A 16,820-nucleotide genomic window follows, 5' to 3' on the forward strand; every position below is an offset into this window, starting at 1 on the left:
CAGTGCAAAGGGGTGTTGATGGGTACCATTTAACCCAGAGCCAACAGCAACACTGCCTGTACTCAGTCCTCAGGTGTCAACCCAATCTGAGATCTCATCTTACATAATAAAGTACAGTCAGCCCTCTGTACCCCGTGGGTCCTGCGTCTGTGGATATACTAACTGCAGATCAAAAATGATAGGGGGAAAAAAAAAACTCCATCTGTGCTGAACGTATGGATTTTTTCTTATTCTCTAAATAATATGGTACAACAACTATTTACATAGCATTTACATTGTATTAGGTATTAGTAAACTCAAGATTACTTAATGTAGGAGGGTATGTGTAGGTCATATGCAAATACTGCCTTCGTCCAGTATGTTGTATAAGTAGCTGAGATTTGAGATCTGAGGGGGAGTCCTAGAACCCATGAACTATATCCCCAAAGGACATTGAGAAACAACTGTATTCCTAAAAAGTTTAACCTAAATCAATTTTGTTAACCATTCCCCAATTCCACAGTATTAAAGTTTAGTTGGGCAAAGAATCTGGCAAAATATTCTTATAAAATAGCTCCAAATTCATCCTTTGTGTGCCTAAAGATATTGAGATCTCAGGTTGACTTTACAATGAGGTAGACTTGTACAAATATTCTAATTAAAATTTTTTTTTCTTAGTTGTAGTTGGACACAATACCTTTATTTTTTTAAATTTATTTTTACGTGGTGAGGATCGAACCCAGCAACTCACAACTGCGGGGTGAGCACTCCACCGCTGAGCCACAACCCCAGCCCCACCTTGTACAAATATTCTACAAAGCAGGTCCAAACACTTCATGTTTCTGGTAAGCATTACTCTGCCAAGCCCTTGTTCTACAAAGAAATAAAGGACGCTGGACGCTGGATTTTGGGAAATGGCTCCACCCAAAGTCTGTGAATGCAGCCCCTGCATATTCACTAAGCAGAGAGCAGACTCAGAAAACGCTGTTTTGTAAATAAGGCTTGCACACAGGTGGGGCAGTCTGACCTGTGGCAGAACAGGCACAGGATGTGACCCTGTACACGGAGCTGAGTCAACAATAACAACTACTGTTGAAAAAGGAAGAGCAGAGAGAGAAGCGCTGACAGATATGTACACCCGCCTGGTCCTTGCCATCATTTCCTCCTCCTAGCAGTCCCCATAGCATGCCATCAAGTCCTGCAACTCAAAGTGTGGTCAGCAAACGACATCCTCCATGCTGCCAGGACAGTTGTTGGAAATGCAGACTCTCAAGCTCCACCTAGACCTAGCAGACTGAACTTGCTTTTTTTTTTTTTGGCGGCACCAGGGATTAAACCCAGTGGCACTCAACCACTAAGCCACATCCCCAGCATGTATGTATGTGTATGTGTGTGTGTGTGTGTGTGTGTGTGTGTGTATATATATATATATATATATATATATAAAATTTTTTTTGGTAGTTGTAGATGGACAGCTTGCCTTTATTTTATTTGTTCATTTTTATGTGGTGCTAAGGATTGAACCCAGTGCCTCACACATGCTAGGCAAGTACTCTGCCACTGAGCTACAGTCTCAGTCCCTCCCCAGCCCTTTTTTATATTTTATTTAGAGACAGGGTCTCACTGAGTTGCTTAGGGTCTCGCCAAGTTGCTGAGGTTGGCTTTGAACTCGAGATCCTCCTGCCAAAGCCTCCAGAGCCGCTGGGATTCAGGCGTGAGCCATCATGTCTGGCTGAACTTTGCTTTTCAATCAGATCCCCAAGTAATTGGTGAACACTTGAAAGGTAGAGAAGTTCTGCAGCAGAGCTTTCAAAAAACACACTAGCTCTGGCCCAGCCACTTGGAGGCTGTACCACCAGGGGCAAGTGACATATGTTCCCTGAGCCTCACTGAAAAAAGGAGACAACAGGACCATTTATGGGAATTCCCTTGGCCATTCACGTTAGCTGGCGTTCCCTTCCACTCCAGCGCAGGGCCTCAGTTTCCAAGCACTGTTTCTGGCTGTCACCCACGAATCCAGAGGGATAACACTACAATCCCATCTGGTGCTACACCTTTCCTACAGCAGCACAACACCCTCCCTCTCGACAGCTGAGATGGAGTTGGTATGAGATGACAGTCTCCAAACCTCAACCCCGATTCTTACCAAGGGTCCATTGGGCTCCACTTTCCTCTGAGTTTGGAAATCAGCTGTGACATTGCTGCCTGGAAATAATGAGAGGGAAAAGAAAAGTAAGTCATGGGAATGATAAGAAGTTAAATAAATGCCTTGAGCCTGAGGCCCTGCTGAAGTCTGAATGTTGGTATCCATCCAAAATTCCTAAGTTGGAATCCAATCTCCAGGATGAAGGTGTTAAGAGGTGGGGCCTGTAGGAAATGGCTAAGTCATGAGTGCACCTCATGAATGGGATTTAGGGCCCTTATGAAAGAGGCTCAAGGGAGCACTGCCCCTTCTATCATGTGAGGACACAGTATGAAAGTAGAGCTAGCGTGGTGGTGCACACCTGTAATCCCAATGACTCGGGAAGTTGACGCAGGAGATTCTCAAGTTCAAGGCCAAACTTGGAAACTTAGGGAGACCCTATCTCAAAGTAGTTTCAAAAGGGGCTGAAGATATAGCTCAGAGGTAGATCACTCGTCTAGCAATCCCTAGTACCACACACACACACACGCACACACACACACACACACACGCAAAAGTGACATCACTGAAGCAGAGACTGGACCCTCACTAGACACTGAATCAGCTGGCACCTTGATCTTGCACTTCCAGTTTCCAGAACTATGAGCAATAAATCACTATTGTTGATAAATGACCTAGTCTAAGGAATTTTGTTATAACAGCCCAAACTGATGGAGACAGGCCCCCTGCCCTTCTCCACACCTACATGGGCCTGGAACACTCTCCAAACTGGCTTTAGGCTGGACTCCGATCATCCATTAAAAGATATGTGGGGGCCAGAGAACATTGCTTCTTCACCAAGCAGGTCCTGTGGTCTCCCTTGACCACTTGCCTTAGGCCTTCCCTTCACAAACTTGCTCTCCCCAGGCTTCCACACAGGTCATGGGTGTTTCTCTCTTCCCATGGGCAGCTGGTCGACCTTAGATGTTCCCTAAGGGATGGGCCTGCCCTGAAGACACTTCCTTGGAAGCCTCCTCAGCACCACCACACATATAACAGTACCACAAATACTTGCCAGCTAATTAATAAGTCACGGGGCGGGGGGGATGTGGGTGCTCTTGCTGTGTTTCTCCCCAAACAATGAAGCACACCCTGAATCCTCATGTGCACATTGTCAGCCATTCTGAACCAACTGCTCTCAATTTTACTTTGTGAAATATCCCAGTAGGATGCCTAAGCGTTGTCTCCTGTGTCTTCTACATTTCTTCCTCCTCTAAAGAGGATTTCTCCAGAGAGGTAATGGGCTGCCTCACGTCTGGCAAAGAGTGACAATGTCCAGTGTCCACACCAACAGGAGCAGGTGCCAGCCCGCCTGACACTTTGTGATCCACAGAAGGTATCCCACCCAGTGTGGAGGCGAGACCTGTGAGACCCTTCAATAACTGCTTGCTCTCAGCTGGGCCTTTGGTGCTGAGCAAGAAAGAACAGAACCTCACTCGCTGTATTTCTCACTGTGGAGCATGAGGTGACATTCAGATCTTTCAGCACTGTCCTCAGGAGCCTCCTCCTAAGATCCAGCCACTACCATCACGGGTCAGTACCCTTTCTCCCACACAAGTGAACGGAGCTGGCATAAGTCAGGCTGGGGGCCACCTGTCCCAGCACCCTCACTTTGCAGTGGCCTGTTATTCAGCCCCCATGGGAACAATCAGTCACTTCACTGACAAATCCTGCTTATAACAGACTCATAACACTCTTCAGTTTGTTCCTTCTGACAGAAAAATACTGTGCTTTTTTCATGACTGTGATGGGCGGGCGGGGTGCCAATGTGGGAGGAGACCAGCATGCCTCTTCCTCTTCAGCTCTTTGTAGATGAGTTAGTTACTCCATCACCAAATGCTCTGAGCAATAGACCACGTTTCTAGAAATACTCAGTTGACTTAAGGTCCATTCTTTTCATCTCCTTTTTGGTAACATAGAAAAAACTCTTTAAACATACAATTTCAGTCAAACTCCCACCACTTCAGACTCCTGTGGGTCCCTCTCAAGGGAGGACAACCATTAGATATGCCATGTGTTTGAAGTGGCTTATACATTAGGGGAAGAGCAGCAGGGTTTTCATGCTTTTTGCAGAGTTGGTCTTTTTTTTTTTTTTTTTTTTTTTGGTAACTTTTTATCTTAAAATAATCTCAGTCTTATAAAAATTGGAAAAATAGTACAAAGAACACTTATGTTCTCTTCACTAAGATTTGCCAATTGTTGGCATGTTACCACATTTATTGATCAGTTTCTCCTTCTATATAATATATACATAATTTTTTTTGAGCCATTGTGTGAGAATAAGTTACAGACAGGATGGCCCTTTGTCCCTAAATATTTCAATGTGTGTTCCCTAAGCCATAAGGGGCATTTTTTTTTTCTTGGTACTGGAGATTGAACCCAGGGGTGCTTTACCACTGAGCTACATCCCCAGCCCTTTTTTATTTTGAGATAGGGTTTAAGTTGCTCAGGGAATTGCTAAATTGCTGAGGCTGGCTTTGAACTTGTAATCCTCCTGCCTCAACATCCCAAGCCACTGGGATGACAGGCAATGTACCACCACACCCGGTAACAAGGGCGTTCTCTAAAAGCACAATACCATTATAAAAATCAGAACATTAACAATCACAGTACTATAATCTACAAACTTTACTCAAAATTGTAACTGACTTAGTAATATCCTGTGTGGTGGGAGGTGGGGTGGAATCCAATCTAGGATCCTGTTCAGAATGACATGCTACATTTATCGGTTATGTCCTTTATGACAGCTGCTCTCAGTCTAAATGAAGACTCCCTGACATTTCTTAAAGCCAGAAGCCTCCTAGTCACACTACCCACCCATTCAGAAATTTCATTGGCTAAACCTCTGCAGCTTACACGAGAGTCTGCCAAGACACTTTTTGAAGCATCTGGCAGACGCCTCTGGGCCTCACAGCTCAGAGTCATGAGTTATGCAGAAAGATAACAGAAGTGTCGCAAAGTTTCCTGCACAGAAGGGCTGACAGGCCTTCGACACCAGCCAGTGGCCGACTTTAAATTGTGCTCAGGATACAACACAGCGCAAGACTGACAAGGTGGGGGGACAGGGGAAGCAGATGAGGGCAGCAGAGCCTGCCCCAGACAGAGCTTTCCAGGGTAGGACATCTCACAGTTGTAACTGCTCGGCTGCATCCTGACCCCACTCCAGGGTCTAGCTCTATAAGTGCTGAAAATGAAGCTAGCCTGGAAACTCTTGTCCTACGGGCTTAAATAAGTCAATCCTCTGCAACGGAGGGGTGCGATTATTCTTTTACTTTCTACTTAATGCTACAGTTGATCTTAAATGTCCACCAGAGGCCCTTGTGCTAAAATGCTTGGTTCTCAGCCTGATGCTATTGGGAGGTGGTGGAACCTTTAAGAGGTGGAGCCTACTGGGAGATTTTAGGTCATTGGGGGGTACTGCTGTTAAAGACAATGTGGGGCCCTGGTCTTTTGTTCTTTCTGTTTAGATTCGCAGCCATAAAGTGAACAGAATTTCTCCACCATGTACTCCCACCATGACATACTACACTGCCACAGGCCTAAAAACAATAGGACCAGCTGAACGTGGGCTGAAACCTCTAAAACCGTAAGCCAAAATAAACTTTTCCTCTTTTTAAGTTTAATCTCCAGTGTTTTGTTACAGTCACAGAAAGCTGACAAGCACACTTGATAAGGGAAAACTTGAGAAAACTCATTCAATCTGCCTATGCCATATAAAATAGCTGCTGCCCATACTAACCGAGTAAAGAGCCGATTTTAAGCTATGTTTTCTGTTTTTACAAACACCAACCTGTTCCAAAGTCCACTGTGGCATAGAGGCCCTGCAGGGTTCCGCACTTCAGGAAGCTTTTTTGAGCTCCATCAGTGGTGAACAGAAGCACATTGTCACCCAGATAGTGGCGGAAGCGCTTCTGCAGGAAACGCATGTAGTTAAAATCACAAGCAAAGTAGGAGCCATATTCATTTTCAACCTGCAAATTTAAAAAGAAGGAAAAATTAGGAGATGCCAATATAGCCACTCTAATGCAAGCTTTGGTTTAGGGAATATATCTAAGCACCTGCCAAGATGGCATGGCTTAGTGACTATCAGAAAAATGTCCTTTCCTCAGTTGTCAAACGGACTTTTCCAAAAAGCCATTCAGCATACAAAGCAAAGCTATTTTCTACTAACCCTCCTCCACTACTTACATAAAAAAATACCAAAACAGCAAATTGGTTTATGAATTGTAGTGGTATTGTCTCATAGAATAGGTACTTTAAGCATTACACAGAAATGCCTTCCAGTGGTAGAAATATTGGGCAATGGAGAAAAATGAAAAAAATTTTTAAAAGATCTGCTAATTCAATGATCCATAGATAACCATTGTAAGCATTTTAGAATTTAGCCTTCTAGATTTATAAACACAACACAAATGTCTTCTTTCCTCAAAACTGGAGAAAGTTTTTGAATAGGATAAAGTTTTAGGAAGGACCAATGCTGGCTATAGATGCCCCATCGTTTATCCCATATCCTCAGATTGAACTTCGAGGGTGTTCCGGTTTTGTGCTTCATGACCAGTACTTGGTTTGTGCTCAATAACTTCAGTGGTTCTAAACCAGGGGCACTTCTGCCCTCTTCCGGGAAGACATTTGACAATGTCTGGAAATATTTTGGGTTGTCACAACAGGGAAGTGGGTGGTGCTACTGGCATCCAGTAGCTAATGGCTCAACACCTTCCAGGGCACAGAGGAGTCTCACAACACAGCATTATCAGGTGCAAAATGGAGATATTGCTGAAGCATGTATTCCCAGTGAGGAAGAGAGCATCCCCACCCAGGGAGTGAAAATTGATTCTTATGAGATTAAAGAAATGTTATTCACTGGGTGCGGTGGCACATGCCTGTAATCCTAGCAGCTCAGGAGGCTGAAGCAGGAGGATGGACAATTCAAAGCCAGCCTCAGTAATCTAGCAAGGCCCTAAGTAATTCAGTGAGACCCTGTCTCAAAATACAAAAAAGAGAGCTGGAATGAAGCGCTTCTGAGTCCAATGCCAAGTACAAAAAAAAAAAAAAAAAAAAATCGTATTCTCTTTACACAGATGTACTTATAGTACATGAACAGATATATAATATCCCAGGTATTAAAATTTCTTGTGGGGGACCAATAAGAAAAAAAAAATGTCTAAAAAGGTTCTTTATGGGCAATGGAAAAAAATAAGGTTAAAAAACCTGGCTCTTGAGCTATAAGATGAATGGATTTCATGTTGAGTGAAAAATGCCCAACAATAAAAAATCCATATTAGGGGCTGGGGCTCAGTGGCAGAGCACTTGCCCAGCATGTGTAAGGCACTGGGTTTGATCCTCAGCACCACATAAAAATAAATAAATAAAGGTGTTGTGTCCATATACCACTAAAAATATTTTTTAAAAATCCATACTGGGGGCTGGGGATGTGGCTCAAGCGGTAACGCACTCGCCTGGCATGTGCAGGGTGCTGGGTTCGATCCTCAGCACCACATAAAAATAAAATAAAGATGTTGTGTCCACCGAAAACTGAAAAAATAAATACTGAATTTTTTTTTTCTCTCTCTTTAAAAAAAAAATCCATACTGGACAATCTCCCTTACAGAAAGGTCAAAACCAGACAATTAAGTTTGAGTACACACATAAGTGGTAAAAGTATATAAAGAAAAGGTAGGTACTGACGGCATCAAAGCCAGGGCAGTTGGGAGGGGAAGAGCACCTGGGGAGCTGTTGCGGTGCTGCTAGGTGCTGTTTCCCATCCTTGGCTGGTGGTTATGGGGGTGCCCACATTATGATATTGCACATTTATGTATGTATGTTGCATTCCATAACTTATGAAAGTTCAGAAAAACTATCCAACCCCCAAATTTCAACCTGCACAAAAATACAGAACAGATCTTTATCCAGCCCTTTTTGTTTTATCAGTATTATTTTTGTAGTTTTAGATGGACAATATGCCTTTATTTTTTAATACAGTCCTAAAGATCAGACCCAGTGCCTTACATACGCTACACTAAGCTATAGCCCAAGTTCCCTCCACCCCAACTTTTTTTTTTTTTTTTAAGTCAGGGTCTTGCTAAGTTATAAGGCTGGCCTCAAATTTTCCATCCTCTTGCCTCAGTCTCCCAAGTCGCTGGGCTGGGATTCAGGCATGTGCCACTGCATCCAGTGAAAACATTGCTTTTAAACATAAGCACGAGAAACTGAGTGAGTCCCCAGAGGAGAGGTATCCAGCCTGAGGGTAGCTAGACGAGTTAGTTAAGGAAGCGTCCCTGCAGGTGCTATGGAAGGAAAAGCATCTAGCTGGGGAACAGGAAAGGATTCCAAACCACCAGTAGCCTGATGAGGCCCAGGGCAGAGTTGGAGAGCCATGAAGACAAACTAAATGCTGTTATTGTAGTTTGGATTTAAAACATCCCTCCAAAGCCCAGAAGTTAAAGGCTTGGTCACCAGCTTATGAAACCAGTGGGAGAAGTTAGGTCATTGAGGCATGCCCTTGGAGGAGATGCTGGACCCCTGACCCCTTCCTCTCTCTTGTGCTTTCTTGCTACCAGGAGGCATAGAGGCCACCTCTACCAGGTGCTCCCACCTTGAGATTCTGTGCCACCACAGGCTCAAAGCAACAGGATCAAGGACCCATGGACTGAATGAAACCTCTGAAACTATGAGTCAAAGTAATCCTTTCCTCCTTATAAGCTGACTTTCTCAGGTACTCTGTTCATTTTGATAGAAACCTGACTAATGAAGCCACCATCATTATCAGCACAGTCCCCCTCCTGAATGGTTTCATGCAGGACCATTTTCTCAGAGAGGAGCCCTCTGGCAAGACATTCCTGTTATGAGTTCAAGAAGCAAAACAGACTCCAGCAAGCATGCCCAATACCAAGATCTTTGCTGGTCAAAAAGCCACCTCGAAGGAGGAGGTATTTGGAGGAGAAAAATCTTTTTGAAATAATTGAGCCCAGTATTAAGAGAAGCTTTGCAAATACTGGCAAGTTTCTTTGTTCCTTATTTTCTGTCTTTCTGCTCTTTTAATAAGAGTTATTGAAGTGACTATGTCTGTCTCCCTTTATGATTAGGCTGCTACTCAAATGACTGGCTCCCTTTAGGATTTAGAAGTTCACAGCTAAATTTAAGGGTCAGCTCTAGCAATTAAGTCAGCTTAGAGCTTCTTCATGTATGTTCTCAGCTGTATAGCTACCAATGTTGGTTTTCTTCCCCCAAAATCTCACTTTTTCAAGTCTTATTCAATTATTACCATTGCATTATGTATCTTAAAAGAAAGAGATTTGTAGTAAATGCAAATACATGATTTTTTGCGGGGGAGGTCCTGGGTACTGAAACCAGGGACTCCTACATGTTAAGCACCATGCTCTACTAGTGAGCTGTACCCCAAATTCCTGGGTAGTTTTTTTTGGGTGGGGAGAGGTAGAGAGAGACAGAGGGGGATGGAGGGAAATGGGGAGGGAGAAGTACATTTGCAAAACAGCATAGGGTCATGGTTAGAGGCCCAATTGTCCACATGCAAATCTGAGCTCTACCACTTCCTATCCATGGGACTCCACCTGCAAAATGTCCTCATTTGTAAGAGATTGACAGTGCCTATCTCACCAGGTTGTTAGGAGGAAAGTCAATGCATGATGTTGTAGTACCTGGCATCTACCAAGTGCTTGAAAAGCTAGCAAGTAAGACCTTACTGGAGCTCTACACTGTTGCCAGTTAGAGAAAAATAAACAGAGGCATGGGAAGGCTGGGGTGAGGGCAGGGGAAATACAAATGGAAAAGGGGTTGCAAGACCCACAGAAAAAGTCAGAGATTCAAAGGAATGCTGCTTTTTCTAGAGCAGAGGTCAGCAAACTTTTTCAATAAAGGGCAGAGGGTAAATAATTTAGGCTTTGGGACTATATAGGTTTCCTCAACTACTTAGCTCTGCTAATGTAGTTTCAAAGCAGCCCTAAGCGTGGCCATGTTCCAATATACTCTGGTAAGATCAGGTGGCAGGTAAGTTTTGGCCCATGGGCCATAGTTTGCAGGTCTTCTTTCTACAGTGATTAGGAATTAGTAATATTCATCCAGTATTACACACAAAGACTTCTAAAGTTGTTGCTCTTTAAAAATAATAGGCATAAACAGGCCCGTGACGCCATGATGGATACCTCATTAACTGTATGAGGTCCAAGTTTCAGGTAAAACTCCTAAATTATTTTCACCATGAATGTTTTCGGTAGGTGTTTATCTTTGGCTTGTTTTGGGTACAAACTGAGATGAACATCTATGTGTGCCAACCACCCCGGTGGCACTGGCTTTGCTAATCCCTCCAGAAGAGGAACATTTGCAGATCTGGATGAATCATAAGGGCACATCAAGGCTGAATCATAAGGGCAAGCCTGGTTTTCTGCATCTGGAAAACACCAGCAGTAAAGACCCCACATGGCCTCAGCAGGACGGAAGCATTCCAAACTACCTCATTTTGACCTTAACTACTGCAAAGCTTCCAGGGCCTCCTCAAAACTCCCTGGGAACGCAGAGGAAGCACCAACCTTGTGAAGTGAGTAAATCCATTCTTTTCTACCTCTTGACCTGAAGAAACTTTTACTCACAGAAACAACAATCCTTCAGGTCTTTCCTATCCAACCTATCCACCTCTAGTCAGTTCTAGAACCATCTTGTGGGTCTGGGATATGTTCATAAACTCATGTGACCTCATGGCTGCCAGGCCGACACATGCAGAGTTGAGGAGACTAGAAAAACAACTGTTCAGAGATGAAACAGGATGAACTGCCACATGTTCTTCCCAGCAGGAGGCACTAACCAAAGGATCTGAGAGTCCTCCTGAAGCCAAGTCAGTCAAGTAGAACAGCTTTTGGATAGAGGGAGACAGGCACCAGCCTCAAGACATTAAGTGGAGCCAGGCATGGTGGTGCACGCTTATGATCCCAGTGACTTGGGAGGCTCAGGCAGAAGGATCACAAGCTTGAGGCCAGCCTCAGCAACTTTGCAAGGCTCTGTCTCAAAAAAATTAAAAAAGTGCTTGGGGATTATAGCTTAGTGGTAAAGGGCCCCTTGGGCTCAATCCTTGATTTAAAAAAGAAAAAAAAATTAAAAAAAAAAAAAGATACAAGTGGGGCAACCATGAAAGGTGATTCACAAAGAACTTCTATTGATATGAAAAAATGCTTTTGACGTAAGAATGAAGTGGGAAAAGCCACACAGGAAGTTGGTCATACAGCATCAACTTACTCTGTAAAAAGAAAAAAAAATAAGTGTGTGTCGGGGGGGGGGGGGGGGGGGGGGGATTATGGTAAAATATTCATATCCAAGGAAATTCCCAAAAATGTGAAGTGCTTTTCTTCTGTTCCTGAGGTTTGAGGGACAGTTGTCTTTGCTCTTTCTGGTATTCTTCTGTACTTGTCAATTTAGTAACCAAGGGGCAAAAATGATGGTGGAGTGGAGGAGGGGAATTCAAGCAGGTAGAGATGAGGGGGAAAGAAGGGCAGAGTCACCTGACCAGATCTAGGGTCAAATTAAAGTCATCTGAGGTCACTGGGATGGACACAAGGAACAATATGTCCCCAAGACAGTCAACTTTGCTTTCTTCTGCAGAGTTAGTACTTGATTCCATTTTGGGGGGCATTTCCATAACCAAAGGGTGCAGAAATGGAAAGTGATTCAAGGAGAAGCAGAGACTGAAAAATGGTAGCAGCTAAAAGGAGGGTTTTCACCTGAGACGAGGGAAAAAGGAAGAAAACCCAGCTGTGCAGAGCAAAGTAAGTCTGAAACTTGATCAACCTATCTCCACACAGGAAGATGCCGCTCTCTCTCGGCTTAACCAGTACAGACTCCAGATGAATAAAAGATAAGGGGCATCCTGGGGCTACGTGCACACTGCTCTGTGAATAGCCACCTGGCCTGCACGAGAGGACATCTCCTTCCCCTGTGCATGTGGCCTAGTGGCCACCTGACCCGCTCAGCCCTCTCAATACCTCATTCCACCTTCAACTGAGGGACAAGGGAGAGCATGCTCCCTCCTCACAATAACCAGTCCCTACAACCTGTCCATAGCACCATTTGTAGAAAAGAAATCTGGTCCACACTCCCTTAGGGATTGCCACATTGAGTTCCTTTGATGTTCCAAGATGCAGTTTTACATCACCTTATTCATTTCAATAAAAACAACCCTTGTAAATAGCCAACAAATGTGGTCTGACATTTCGCCTAAGTGATTTCGCAAACACCAAAAATTGTTCCAGGTCAAGTGTCCCAATTTTTCATATGGAAAATATGTGCCACAGGATGGATCCCACAGTGTTCTTAGTGTTTGCAGAACTAAGAACACAAGGAGGGAGAGTGGGATCAGGAAGCTGGAGATAAAACACAATGGCCCCTATCACACTCTCTTTTTATTCCAGGAATAACTGATGGCCTTCACAAGGCAGACTCCAAAGCATTTCAGTTCCTGCAATATTCCTGCATCCAGAAGATATAGCACGAGAGAAAGAGACAGGCTAGGAGATCAGCAGAAATAGGGTGCAATCTGGATTCTGCCACCAGCAGGGTGACCTTGGCTGACTCAACCTTTCTGAACTTGTTCATTTCAAAGACGGTGACTAGAAGAACCGCACAGCATTTTTAGGGCATCCAGCACAGAGCACAGGCATTAAAAAATGGTAATGTGAGAGCCAGGCATGACCATGTATGTGCCTGTAGTCCTGGCTACTTGGGAGGCTGAGGCAGGAGGATCACTTGAGCCCAGGAGATCAGGGCCACCTGAGCAACAGAGAGAAACTTATTCTTTTGGGGGGGAAATGCCAATGCCTTCCCCCAATGCAGATAAAGTAACTATCATCTGTGGCATTACCCCTCAGAATAACAGAATGCTGAGGCTCATGTCTGCATCAGTCCTATCACTGATATAATGCAGATGGATGAAGACCTGCCCCAACCCTGCCTCCATACTCAGTTCCACGGTTACCTGCACTGTTATAATCGGCCCTCCATTCTGATAGAGCAGAGGTCTCATCTTGGGTAGAAGGACTCCCAACCATTTATCCACAGCCGCCAGGTAATCTGGACAACAAGAGAGGTTTAACACATCACACAGTGGTTGGTTAGAAGAGACGTTGATAAGGCCTTATTATAGCACCGATCAGGATATAACAAGACCAAATCGGGACAGCTACCAATAAGGAAAGTCTGATCAATGTTGTCCTGAAAGTCAGTTTTCCTCAGCTGAGCTCCTTAGTGGACAAGGCTTGGTATGCCTGGTGTCCGTCCTCACCAAGGGCCGTGGGAGATATTCAGGCAAGGTTTATGAATAAACAAGAGAGTGACTGAAGGCCATGTTCCCGCCTCAATCACAGTAAGGCTTTTTTTCTTTTTAAAATAAAATCATATAATTAAATTTAAAATAAATTATATATTTACATTGTCAAAAGGAGATTATAAAAGCCCACACTTTGAAAATGTGTCACAGGGGCTGGGGTTGGTAGCTCAGTGGTAGAGCACTCTCCTAGCATGTGTGAGGTACTGACTGGGTTCGATCCTCAGCACCCCATAAAAAGTAAAGGTATCGTGTCCATCTACAATGAAAACTTTTTTTTTTTTTAAATGTGTCATGAAGATCAATGAGAAATACATGTGGAAATTAATGATACATTAAGAGTGCAAAACAGAGGAGTGAGCCAGGCATGGTGGCCCATGCCTGTAATCTCAACTACTCAAGAGGCTGAGGCAGGAGGATTTCAAGTTTGAGGCCAGCTTGGGCAACTCAGTGAGACACCCTGCCTCAAAATAAAATTTAAAAAATAGCTGGGGAGGTAGTTGCCTAGCATCTGCAAGGTTCCGAGTTTGATTCTTAGTACCACAAACAACAAAAAAGACACAGAAGAGTGATACAGTAAGAGGAAAACACATATACAACATAATATTCTAGCCTTTTATACACTAGACTTAGTCAATTTTAGCTCTGGTTATAACGTGTCCCTTACCAACAACATCTCGGTCACCTCCACCATCCCCAGGAGAAATCAGTCTTCTGAAATTAAATGCAGCCACATGGGCCCTTCTGACTATTCAGAGCTTATAGCTAAAATAATATCTTATAGGTTAAAAAGAAAAAAAGCTCTCATTCACATCTCTCTCTGTAAAAGACAACACTGTAGCTACCAACAAATCTAGCAACACCACCCCAGAAACTCTGTCTGCCATTTTGATTAGGTTGGTGCAATCAGTGGCTGTGTCACATACAAAGCATGTAGGAAGAGAAAACACTGGAGTCAGCTGGTCAACCCCAAACAGGGCTCAATGACAATTCTAAGAGTTACCAGTAAGATCTGGTTGAGTTGTCCAAGAGAGTAATATTTTTTTTTTTGTACTGGGGATTGAACCCAGGGGTTCTTAACCACTGGGCCACATCCCCAGCCCCCCCCTTTTTTGGGGGGTATTTTATTTAGAGACAGGGTCTCACTGAGCTTCTAAGTGTCTCGCTAAGTTGCTGAGGCTGGCTTTGAACTCACAATCTTCCTGCCTCAGCCTCCCGAATCACTGGGATTACAGGTGTGCACTACCACGCCGGGCCAAGAAAGTTTTATTCACTATGTGTTCAATGTCTGATGTAGGACAGTGAACGGCAATTAATAGACTAAATTTCAGAAGTATTTGTGCAGAAGTAACTCAGACTTCAAGACACTTGACCCTTTCAATATCAATTATCTATCGTTTATAAATTCTCTCAAAATGTCTCTCCCCAACTTACCTGGGTCAGAAGAGCGAAGAACAATAGATTCTTTCTCTAATAACCAAGCAGGTAATCCTCCCTAGAATAGGGAACAAAAAAAGTATTTCATGAAAGGAACTTAGAGGAGAAAAAAATTACTATTAGAAGACATGGAAAAGAAATGCTTCAGGGAGAAGGAATAAGCTGCATTTTTTGGTTTATAATCTTTCAGGGAAAATGGAACATAGTAAAATTATTATCATTCTGTTTTAATGCAACGTGTTGAGAATCAAGGCTCTATTTTATACAATTATTCCACTTAACATCACAGCTACTCTCTGAGGTAGACAAAGCAGATACCACTAGCCACTTCTGACAGATGAGAAAACCGAATTATGTGATTGAACCACCAAAAGAACTCAGGCTCTGACCCTGACCTGTTCCTTTCCTTCTATAGTAACAGATCCCTGTGCTGGGTATAGTCACAGGCTCCGGGTAATCCGGAATTACAATCTTATTTAAACTGCTTCAATTCACTTTGCCCAGACCTGCTGCCCGCCAGCCTCCCAGGCAGGCAGAGCCCAGTCTAGCCACACTCACCATGTCCCACTCTGCACAGATGTAGGGCCCAGGCCTCAGGATGACAAGCAGTCCTAGCTCATGAGCCAGCTGAATGAAATATTGCACATCATGGTCCTCAGAAAACCGGTACTGTCCTGGCTGGGGCTCATGAAAGTTCCAGGGCACATACCTGCCAAGACACACACAGCCTGTCCCTGGATAGTTGGCAGTCACGGAGGAGGAGGGGTAGGAGAAGGGGGCATTCTTGGGACGAGAGGGAAGGGAAGAGGCCTGGTTAGGGAAGAGTTTTCATAGCAGCGACCCAAGCCAATCAGACTTAGTGGGTACATTTGTAAGTTCCTGATCCACAAAGAAGGTCCATTCCCATGTAATGCTTGACTTCAAATATATGTGAGTGGTAACACAGGAACTTGAAAGTTTATTGAAATCCAGGGCCTTGGGCATGTTAAGCGTAGGCTCTACCACTGGGCTATACCCAACGGCCCCCATCAAAACAATCTTTACCAAAAAAAAATGTATCAAGAAAAAAAAAAAAAAAAAAAAAACCCTTTCAACACAGTATAAGTTTTAAAAAGTAAAATATAAAAAAAATAATTACATGAACACTTATTCTAGAAAAATTGTATACAACTGTGTAAGGCCTGGAAAATAAAAATATTTGGCTAATATTTTAAGAGGTACCTTTACTTGGTAAAAAAAATAAAATAAACTTTAAGTAGGCAAACCTCCAACACCTACATCTGGACAAAAGATTTTGTCAGGAATTGCATGAGAAGGAATAAAATAACCAAAACAACTCTCAGCTCCCTGGCTACCTACAGCCTGGGATACACAGTTAAATGTGAAACCACTCAGTCCCTTTATAAAAGTCTCTTTGATGACGGTAGCTTATGTCCTTTTCCTACAACCCCATGATTTCTGAGTTCCCTGGGACAGATAGCCTTGGTCTGGTCTACCAGAAAGTATTAACAGATGAACCTGGGTTCACTCTACTAATGGCCTTAGACCCAGAAATAATGAGTGGGACTCTCCCTAACCATCTCCTCAACCATCTAAAGGTTTCCTCACCGCTCATCTTTGAAAAGTTATCTGCAATCCACATCAGCACTGCAAAACCCAGAGTGGCCAGCCACCCCAACTTTCTTCCCAATTAGTCACCAGGCAACATCAGAAGAGATGGGGTAATTCTATAGTCTGACCTTATACAATTACTCCAGCAGAATCAAGAAGACAAACTGGCTTCAGGAATCTACCTTAGCCCAAGTTCACTCTGCTAAGAGCTCAGAGAAGCCTTGGCTGCCTACACACACTCATGTTGAAATCCTAGCTGGACCTCTGACCAAAGCTATGACAGTGGGC

General features: G+C 43.7%; 1 protein-coding gene across 2 annotated transcripts in view; it reads right to left on the reverse strand.

Annotated features, from left to right (window-relative positions):
* The window catches only part of Glb1 (galactosidase beta 1), a 91,893-nt gene that overhangs the window by 49,937 nt on the left and 25,136 nt on the right, over positions 1-16,820 (reverse strand). For both annotated transcript variants that reach the window (XM_046436998.2, XM_058576802.1), the window contains exons 3-7: positions 15,480-15,630; positions 14,919-14,979; positions 13,137-13,231; positions 5,952-6,132; positions 2,126-2,184 (exon numbers count right to left, since the gene is read on the reverse strand). In XM_046436998.2, the coding sequence (XP_046292954.1) occupies positions 2,126-2,184; positions 5,952-6,132; positions 13,137-13,231; positions 14,919-14,979; positions 15,480-15,630 (547 nt within the window). The remainder of the gene's footprint in view (positions 1-2,125; positions 2,185-5,951; positions 6,133-13,136; positions 13,232-14,918; positions 14,980-15,479; positions 15,631-16,820) is intronic.

The sequence above is a fragment of the Marmota monax genome, unplaced genomic scaffold, assembly GCF_021218885.2.
Source record: "Marmota monax isolate L192 unplaced genomic scaffold, Marmota_monax_Labrador192_F-V1.1 WCK01_AAM20220418_F8-fsc00021, whole genome shotgun sequence".
Taxonomy (NCBI): Eukaryota; Metazoa; Chordata; class Mammalia; order Rodentia; family Sciuridae; genus Marmota; species Marmota monax.